Source organism: Misgurnus anguillicaudatus, chromosome 11, assembly GCF_027580225.2.
Source record: "Misgurnus anguillicaudatus chromosome 11, ASM2758022v2, whole genome shotgun sequence".
In the NCBI taxonomy this organism is placed as follows: domain Eukaryota; kingdom Metazoa; phylum Chordata; class Actinopteri; order Cypriniformes; family Cobitidae; genus Misgurnus; species Misgurnus anguillicaudatus.
In genome coordinates this window covers 30,142,761-30,152,573 of record NC_073347.2, presented here as the reverse complement: position 1 = coordinate 30,152,573, position 9,813 = coordinate 30,142,761, and the positions used below count along the sequence as shown (strand labels likewise).

The window sequence follows — 9,813 nt, the reverse complement described above, 5'->3', positions numbered from 1 at the left end:
ATGTATGGTTTTGAAGGGCAAACACAGCTTTAATAAATAACGTAATCTCTGAAAATGTTCAGCATGCCCGCTCGACAGAGATGCCCGCCACAGTTGGTGGGACAGGAGTTGGCTCGGCCCCGACAACACTGTTATGTAATCCATCTGTGTTACCGCTGCAGGCCCCTGGCATCACCTTCACAAAAACAACAGCAGGGTGACCCACAACAGTCCCCTGACAGACAAAACCCACAACACACAAGCTGTCCAGATTCTCACCTTCACGTGACCTGGAACAAACACACACACAATGAGACTTCAGACACGGAGAGCAATTAACCTAAATGGGATTTTAATTTACACTGATTTGAAACCGAGACATTACCATAAACATATTTTTTGAAAACTAATGCAGAATTCATGCAACTATTTTTTTTTCTCAAGAAGTTACACTGTTAGAAAAAAATGGTAAAAAAAGTATCACTGAAAAAGATAAGCTTTAAAAATGTCCTAATATGTGCCATTCAAAAATCTGGCGGTGCGCGTACATTCTGATGAAGAAAACTGCGGACTGTACGCGGAACCTCGCATATGTGTAAAAACAGGACTATAGGCTACTTCTAAATTTTTATTTGGTACCGATATATGTACCTCTGAAGTACTAATATGAACTCTTTAAGAACAAAGCTTTACTTTTTTGAAAGGGTACTGCCTCAGTGCCAGCTGGTGTACATATTTTGACCATATTTTCTGGGGAAAATGTGTAGAACTGGATGCTGTAATGCTATGAATGGTTGCCAGGGTGTTGCTATGCAGTCACCAATATGTTCTGGAGGATATTTTATAGATTGATGTAGTTTTTTCGTGGTTGCCTTCTGGCCCAAATAAAAAATGGCCATCTTCATGTCTTCATATTTTGGTCCTTAGTGCAGGTCTCAGTTCTCAGCACATCCTCTTCTGAAGAAACTTTTGAGGTTGATTTTGTGCTTAAAACAAAGAAAAAAATTGCCAATTAAATAAGAAAAAAATTCTTGAATTAAGTGTTTATGAGAAAAGTAAACTTATTTCAAGAAAACATTTTTTTGCTTGTTTTAAGAACTCACTTTCTTAAAGTTTATATTTTTTGTCTAAAAACTAGACTTCTTTTCCTAGGTCATCAAAAAATACATCTTCATTTTGAATTTTTAGATATTTTTATTGAAATAAGACAAAAATACTAAGTAAGAAAGTCAAATTTTTGTGATTTTGTGCATTAAACAAGCCAATGGGGTAAGCAAAAAAAATCTTGAACATTTTTCTTAAACACTTAATTCAGGAAAAATTAAAGAAAATTTGCTTACCCCATTGGCAGATTTTTTTGCTTGTTTTATGCACAAAATCACTTAAATTGGATATTTTTGGTTTAAAAACGTATTTTCTTGGGTTGTTTTGCTCATCAAGAAAAAGCATCTTAATTTAAGAATTTTTAGACATTTTTACTGAAAACAAAACAAAAATATCAAATTGAAGTGATTTTGTGCACAAAACAAGCAACAAAAAAAAATCTGCCAATGGGGTAAGCAAATTTTTCTTGAATTGAATGTTTTTTGCTTAGCCCATTAGCAGATTTTTTGCTTGTTTTATGCACAAAATCATTTAAATTTGATATTTTTGGTCTAAAATCTAGACTTATTTTCTTGGGTCGTTTTGCTTATCAAGAAAAAGCATCTTAATTTAAGAATTTTTAGATATTTTTACTGAAAACAAGACAAAAATTTTTAAATTGTAAATAATTTTTTTGCAGGTTACAAATGACAAAGAAAATGTAAGGACTTGATTAAAAGCTTCCACAGATTCAGAGAATCATTTGTGACGCACATGACAGCTCTGCTTTATACTTCCTTTAAAATTGGAACAAACCCTTGTCCTCTCATTTCTGCATTAACAAGCACCACAATCTACAGCAGATGAAAACATTTTGAACACGATTAACGTTTTTGGTTTCAAAACGGGGAATTTCGCCAAAAGGTGAGGGATTCCCATGCCTGATTTTCAAAATATGTAGAGTCTGTTGCTCAGAAATAGACAACACTAATATATGACTCTGTCTGTATATCATAATCCTATGATAGGATTTTGAAAGTTTGATTTCACATTGATTTAAATCTTTGACATGATCTTACTCAGTCAATGTTAAAGATAACAAGGTTACATTTCCAAAATGTTCTTTATCATTATGAAGAAAACAGTCAATTACAAACGGTCATCCACATATTTAATGACTTGCATGAGCCATGAGATAAAATGTTGATGTTTATTGAATTGACCAACAAGCATAGGATGAAACATTTTATACGTTATTTTTAACATGGGCAGTTAAATACTGTATTGTGTACTAATGTGTTTTCTACAAATTAAGTCTCTAAAAATTTCTATTATAAATCAAATTTATCTTTCATACCCCATAGCAAAGAAATATACATTAAAGTCCATCTGAAGGCCTGTCAGTATTTCTATTCAAATATAAATTTATTTTCCTTTTCCAGCTGAATCTGTAGACACTGGAAACATTTGGCTCTGCGAAAAAATCTGTTCACAAAGACATGGACTATCTGTCCAACAAAAGACAACAGAAAACATTTAAGGGTGGACAAATGTCCACAGGGGTCTCCCCCCTTTTATCTCACTCATTCCTCCAGGATGTTTTCATCGACAGATCTCACGCTCTCTTTCTTCAGTGATCTCACTCTGAATCAATAATGAGGCGAGGTTGATTCATCTGAGACGCTGAACAGAAAAACGTTAATTTTACCGGTATCTGAGGAAATGATCAGAGATCCTGGAGTTTGCTGAGATCAGTGTCTATAGAAATTATGAAAAAGTGTAATATATATATATATATATATATAAACAGTTCTTTATTGTGGATGACATACGTTCAGTCTTGTTTATTTTATTTCAGGCACTCCTGAAGAGCCAAAACAATCTCATCAAACAATCCGTCTCTGTTTTCCTTTGTGACCTGTTGATGAAAAAAATCATATATTCACTATTCACTATGTAACACAATCTGAATGATCACACAGCAGACTGGCATCTGAACTTAATGCTGATGTGTGTAAATTTACACACAAGAGTATGGTACCACTTTCGTATGCCTTAAAGCAGAAGTCTGTGTTCATCATACACTGGTCTAGACATACAGAGTGAATCATAAACCAAAGGCCAAACATAGTTATGCATACTACTTCCTCTTGTAGACTGCATGTACCGTTACTTTTAGGAAATTAAGGGAACTGTATTTTTGAGAAACAGAAAATAAAGTTTGTAAAATCTTTATATAATGTGTCATGGTCATATTAAAGATTCACAGTATCTGTCTCTGGTATTTGTGAGTGTAGTATGCATATATTCAAATGTAAATGAGAGATGAAATAAATTATATGAGCTCTGTATTATTATTACCATAAAGATCTTGACATCTTGTCTGCTGCGCACCTCCTCTACCAGTGCGAGAGGTTTTCCTTTAGGAACAGGAATGGTGCCGAGGACAGAACAGCTGGAGGCATCCAGAGTCTCTCTCACTGCTCGGATAAACGTTTGACTGAACAGCTCCATTTTTCCAATCTCATCGATGACAAACAACCTTCTGCTTCCCTCCTGTCTCTGTTCAGTAAGAATGATGAAGAGAGCTGATGAGAAAACTTTGAGTCAGGGTAAACTTAAATCACAACAATGATTCGCCTGTCTGCTTTATGTATGTCTGTCATTTACATCACTTAAAACAAAATGCTCAGACAAAATTTCTGCTATAATTTACCCTCACACTGGTCTAAACCTATATTATTTTGTGTTCATTCATTTCATACGTAAGCAGCCTGAAAATCTGAGTTTTGTTTTTTATGGAAACTATTTGTTTAAAGCCTGCAATTTAGGAACTACTTGTAGTTTAGTGTACTCTATATCAACGTAAGAACTTTACTAGCAGTTTAGTGTACTGTATATGCGCACGAAAACTGCACTTGTAGTTTAGTGTACAGCATATGAGCATAAAAACTACACTTGTGGTTTAGCGTATGTACAGTATATCAGCTTAGGAACTGTACTTGTAGTTTAGTCACTAAACTACAAGTACAGTTCCTAAGCTGATATGCAGTACACTAAACTTTAGTGTACTGTAAATCAGCTTAGGAAATGTACTTGTAGTTTGGTGTACTGTATATGAGCACAGAAACTGCACTTGTAGTTTAGTGTACTGTATATAAGTGTAGAAACGGCACTTGTGGTTTAGCATACAGTATATCAGCTTAGGAACTGTTTAGAGTACCATATATCAGCTTATGTACTGTATCAGCTTAGCAACTGTATTATAGTGTAGTGTATTATATATCATCTTAGAAACTGTACTTGTAGTTTAGTTTAGTGTACAGTATATCAGCTAAGGAACTGCACTTGTAGTTTAATGTACTGTATATGAGCATAGAAACTACACTTGTGGTTTAGTGTACAGTTTATCAGCTTAGGAACTGTACTTGTAGTTTAGTGTACTGCATATCAGCTTAGGAACTGTACTTGTAGTTTGGTGTACTGTATACGAGCACAGAAACTGCACTTATAGTTTAGTGCACTGTATATGAGCATAGAAACTGCACTTGTGGTTTAGCGTACAGTATATCAGCTTAGGAACTGTACTTGTAGTTTAGAGTACCATATATCAGCGTATGTACTGCATCAGCTTAAGAAATGTACTTGTAGTTTAGTGTACCATATATCAGCTTAGGAACTGTACTTGTAGTTTAGTTTAGTGTACAGTATATCAGCTTAGGAACTGTACTTGTAGTTTAATGTACATATGAGCATAGAAACTACACTTGTGTTGTTTAGCGTACCGTATATCAGCTTAGGAACTGCACTTGTGGTTTAGCGTACAGTATATCAGCTTAAGAACTGTACTTGTAGTTTAGTGTACTGTATATGAGCATAGAAACTGCACTTGTAGTTTAGTGTACTGCATATCAGCTGAGGAACTGTACTTGTAGTTTAGTGTACTGTATATGAGCACAGACACTGAACTTGAAGTTAGTGTACAGTATTTTAGCTTAGAAAGTGTACTTGTAGTTTAGTTTAGTGTACTGTATATCAGCTGAGGAACTGTACTTGTAGTTTAGTGTGCAGTATATAAGCATAAAGCTGCACTTGTTGTACAGCATACCATATATCAGCTCAGGAACTGTCATTTCTGTTGTCATACCTCTTTAAAAAGGGGGAGAACAAGACTTTCAAATGACTGAAGATCGACGGCATACTGACCAACCCGATATTCACGTCTGCCTGCGGCTGATTCAGAGCTACAGGTATGATCAGAAAGAGAAAGAGTTGTTGGAAGGAGGAGCAGACATACATAAGAAATGACTGATTCATAGATAGATGAAAAGAGCGAAAGATACCTGACCCTGGACAGACGTCCTCTATCACCTGTAAGCGTGACCACATCAAAGCCCACTCTCCTTCCCCTCTCTCTTACCTCCTCTGTATAAAAGCCATTGACAGAGACTCCAGTGGAGAGCACAGATTCACACACTTTCTTCACCAGAGTGGTTTTACCCACACCTGATAGAGAAAACACTTTAATCTGACAAACACTGCTACAGGTGTGTTTTCATCACGCAAAACAGTAAAGTTAACAGACACAATATTATTCTTTATAGATTAACGTTAATCCATTCCATATTATGGATTAATTATCTAATAGCGTCAGAATACTCTTTTATAAGGGTTGATAAAAGTTTCTGCGTTGTTTAACATATAGATTCATCAGTTATTTTTATATGCGTAAAGTCTAAACTGCCTTTAAGAGTAGATGATGACAGCTATACTGAATAAGTTTATACCTGTTTTTTTTTACAGTCTATGGTTTATACACAAGACTGAACAGTAAACTGCACACAACGTTACAGTAGACAGTTGTATTTGCAATACAGATTTACCAGGAGCGCCTGTCAGGAAAACATGCTTCATTATTACAGCCGATTCTTGCTGCTCCTCACAACCGGACACCACACATGCGCACCGCACAGGCGCACACTACTTCCGGCTACATGATGATGACGCAACGCAGAGGGCGTAACCTCAGGGCACAATATAAATAAACAAGCAAAACTAATTTTCTCTTCGTGATACGAGAAAAGTGTCTTGTACAACCTAAATAACGTTTTTAATAACAAAATAAACACAAATACAAAACATTTAAGTAAAAAACCTTTTTGAATCATAAAGATTGATCAAATAATTAGGTCTAATAATTTCGTTTATAGGGATTAATTGTATATTACCGTGATTGTGTTATTATTTTTTTATTATTGTTTCTTGTTCCTCTACCAATTTAATGAATATATATATTTTATGAATATTTTAAGTTTTAATTGAGATGGGACAGAAAGGTCAGCTTACTGAATGATCTTCTAACAAAAACTTATTTTCTATCTGCTGTATAAAACACAAAACAACACGTTAATACAAATCTCAGTTTAAAATAGATTTTTAAATGCCTACATATATTATAAATTATTTCTGTTGTTTTAAAATGTCAATGAAAATGCTGACGTGCAGAATCATTTCTGCAAAAGCGTGACAACACAACCATAGAAAACATTATAGTATCATTTTCATCTGCCCCTTTTGACCTGTTTAATTACATTAAGTTTATTTAACTTAGTTTGGGAAGCATAGTCATGTAATACAATCAATCAGCAGGAAAAGGTTTGTATATATATATATATATATATATATATATATATATATATATATATATATATATATAACCTCTGTACATTTTTGCTAAAATCTGAGCCCTCCCACTGGATAGCACACAAAATTTGATTTAATATTATCTTATCTGATTACATGTTAATGTCAACTTGTGCACTTAAATTTCACTGCTTCATGTTTAACTACTTTGTTTAGAGTTCCAACAGCTTATGCCATAACAGTGTAAAAATAAAAACAGCCAGGGTACAAAATAGAAAACATTACAAAAACATTTATTAATGCTAGTCAAAACATATAGCTCTATGCATTATTCATTTACAAACCACAGTATTTAAATATTGATAAATTCAAGCAAATTTCAGTTGCATCTAAAATAAATGTTCAACTTGTACTGTATATATCAACTATATTTGAAAACCTGTGATGAACATCGTTTAATCATAGTGTATATCCTGGAAGCTTGTTGATCATCAGTTCTGACACGTGATGGTAATTCCTGTCCAATCTCAGAGAGCCCAGTTCATCTTGTTCCTCTCTAGCCTCCACCTGCTCTACAGGTGAGAAGGACTTCAGCACAGAGTTATTGGCTACAACTGAATCTACGGAAACCCGACTAAGTGTCATGCTTTCATCAGCGGGGTCAGCGTCACAGCTCTCAGACCTCCCAAATGTTCTCCGGACAGATGGAGTTTTTCGTCCACTGATCTGAGACCCAGATCTCTGGTGACCAGAATTAGACCCATCCTCATCTTCATCTGAAGACAGACTTAAAGCAGAGGTCTGGGGTCGTGGTCGGATTACGTGTGTGCATTTGAGAGAACGATGTGGAGAGTTGTCTGCTTTGACAGGAACAAGTAAACCTTTACTGATATTAGATCCATCATCCGAGTTGGAATGCTCACTCGAAACTCTGTTTCTCTGATGTTGGTTCGGCTCTGGACTACTCAATGGCTCGGGCGAGAATCCGTCTGTTGCGTCTAAACTTGTGAAGTCATCCTGGTACTCTTGCTCTGAAGAACTAGTTAAGATTTTTCTATGAGAAGATCTGCTATCTGCCCTGCCAGTTTCACTGAATATCTGTAAATCAGGATTGGTTTTATTTGAACCGTGGTGGACACTCTGGACAGATGAGACTGAACGTCTGCCACTGCGGTCAGAGTAATGACTGAGTACACTTGGAACATGGACTCGAACCTTTCTGGTTGGTTCAGAAGCTTCATATTTTGGCATAGATGTCACATTTTTTGTAGGCTTAGTTTGTGATTTTGATGATGCAATTTCAGATGGTGTTGTGTCCACCTTAAAACTGTTAATTAATGTTTCAATAGTTTTATCTGAGTTCACCCCTCTTCTCGCTGACTTACCAGCATGTTTACGGTCAGACAGTGTTTGTCTTTGTGGATTGACCTGTTGCATGTCCTCGTATTCGATGCATTGGTGATGTTTTGTATGTGCTATTTTAACATGCTGGAGTCTGAGACGAAACGTATTTGTCAATCCATATTTAAGTTTCCTTTTAGGCTGCAACTTTTCTTGGTGTTTCTTTGCACTACCTGCCTTCCTTGCTGAATTAGACACAGGCGATATTATGCATCCCTTCATTTTGGACTGATCTCGTCTTTGTTGAGGACTTTGCGAGGAAGCAGCGACTCTTTTCTGATACTCAGATTTGGGTTTCGCTCCTGGTGCTGATGGATGGGGATGGGGATCTGGTAGCGATGTGTACAACCAGACCAGGTTGGGATGAACAGATACAGGCTGCTGGTGTTGTGTCTGGCCGTTAAGCAGTGAAAGTTCATTAAGTAAAGCATTGAGCAGGGGCAGCTGTCTAATAACATCTCCAGATGGAGCTGGCTCAGTGATTCTGTGCTGTTGCTTTGGACTGGAAACTAATGTGCTTCGGTGCTTTGCTGCTGTGATCTTATTAACATCATGCATGTCAGCTGATTCAAGTTCATTATTTTTATCCTCTGGGTCTTCGATATTAAGACTCTCAATTTCAACATTTGACATTCTGCATGTCTCAGCATCGCTCTCCTGTTGGTTCTTGACAGTGGAACTGTAAAACAGTGGTGATGAACAGAATATAGTATTATCCTGCTCATCATTACCGTAAGACATTTCCAACCATGTGACTTTCTGCTTTGTAGGTTCGGTTTGAGTAAAAGCAGCAATGCCTGGCTGTTTGGCATCAGATCTCATTTTATTTTCAGGTTGTCCTTCAGGGCTGACTGAAGACAGGACAGTAGCATGCTGCATTTCAATTGGATATCTATCTATATTGAATACCCCTGCAGATTCTGCAAATGCGTCAGGGTCTTGTTCTCCTTTCCCAACCTTATAGACTTTATTATAAGGGATATGAGGAATTAAATGTGCTCCTAGACTTACAATCTTATAGGCTAGTGAAATGACACCGATGTTGTTACCCATCAGATTGCAAAGTGGGGTAATAATTTTCTCCCCATAAGAACTTGGGGTGCCAATACCATGTTTGTCAACATCCTTCTTGATTCTCTCTGTCACTTTAGCAAGAGATATTAAGGAGCTCCCTATAAGTTTAGGAACTTCATCTTTTATATCCAGTACCATGGCATACAGGGGGGTGCTTGACAAATGGTTGTGAAGAGAATCCAAGTTAATTTTAAAAAGACAAGACTTGCCCTTGTGGAAGAAATACTTGTCCCGTTCCTCTGACTGAGACAAAGCTTCAGCTGGTAGATCAGCGTATGCTGAATGCGATGAAGGACCTTCTCTTCCTGAGGGATATATCAGAAGAGTTGGGAAGTCTAAGAAGCGCAAACCCACTGCAGGATCCAAAACATTTCCACGTGCACAGTCCAAGCGAACATAATCGATCACGAGTTCTAATGAAAACAGAGTTTCGTGCGTGGATGACATCTTACTTCCTGCAAAAGTAAACAGAATCAAAATGTAGATAAAAAATAATAACATTTGTAAGACAAATCATATATAAACACTGGACGTATGGGAGATTAAAAAGCTCACATCGGTACGTGGAAGCGTCGCATCACCTAGCAACGACACGGTCGCAGGACTGGTACGTCACGCGCGCATGGGTTCCTG

The 9,813-nt window shown here is 36.6% G+C and overlaps 2 protein-coding genes across 4 annotated transcripts; both read right to left on the bottom strand.

The window, feature by feature from the left end:
* Positions 1–2,258: 2,258 nt before the first annotated feature.
* ntpcr (nucleoside-triphosphatase, cancer-related) lies at positions 2,259–6,096 on the bottom strand. Of its 2 annotated transcripts, none has more exons than XM_055171119.2 (6): positions 5,946–6,096; positions 5,406–5,568; positions 5,210–5,306; positions 3,424–3,624; positions 2,895–2,980; positions 2,259–2,776 (listed from the first exon to the last, which is right to left on the bottom strand). In XM_055171119.2, the coding sequence occupies exons 1-5, from the start codon at positions 5,974–5,976 to the stop codon at positions 2,912–2,914; spliced, it is 561 nt and encodes a 186-aa protein (XP_055027094.2). In that variant the 5' UTR covers positions 5,977–6,096; the 3' UTR covers positions 2,259–2,776; positions 2,895–2,911. The 2 variants fall into 2 exon arrangements, with proteins under 2 accessions (XP_055027094.2, XP_055027095.2); XM_055171120.2 differs by having other exon boundaries at positions 2,259–2,745.
* Positions 6,097–6,820: 724 nt separating this feature from the next.
* On the bottom strand, positions 6,821–9,813 carry map10 (microtubule associated protein 10). 2 transcript variants are annotated; one of them, XM_055171122.2, is made up of 2 exons: positions 9,736–9,813; positions 6,821–9,635 (listed from the first exon to the last, which is right to left on the bottom strand). In XM_055171122.2, the coding sequence occupies exon 2, from the start codon at positions 9,625–9,627 to the stop codon at positions 7,165–7,167; it is 2,463 nt and encodes an 820-aa protein (XP_055027097.2). In that variant the 5' UTR covers positions 9,628–9,635; positions 9,736–9,813; the 3' UTR covers positions 6,821–7,164. The 2 variants fall into 2 exon arrangements, with proteins under 2 accessions (XP_055027097.2, XP_055027096.2); XM_055171121.2 differs by having other exon boundaries at positions 6,821–9,631; positions 9,736–9,800.

Coding starts and splice junctions, on each gene's coding strand:
- map10 (XM_055171121.2), bottom strand. CDS start 9,758: ATGCGACGCTTCCACGTACCGAT. Junction 9,632..9,735: donor CGACGCTTCCACGTACCGAT/GTGAGCTTTTTA, acceptor TTTTGCAGGAAG/TAAGATGTCATCCACGCACG.
- ntpcr (XM_055171119.2), bottom strand. CDS start 5,976: ATGAAGCATGTTTTCCTGACAGGCGCTCCTG. Junction 3,625..5,209: donor TTCTCCCCCTTTTTAAAGAG/GTATGACAACAG, acceptor CTTACTGAACAG/AGACAGGAGGGAAGCAGAAG. Junction 2,981..3,423: donor AAGATGTCAAGATCTTTATG/GTAATAATAATA, acceptor TTTCATCAACAG/GTCACAAAGGAAAACAGAGA.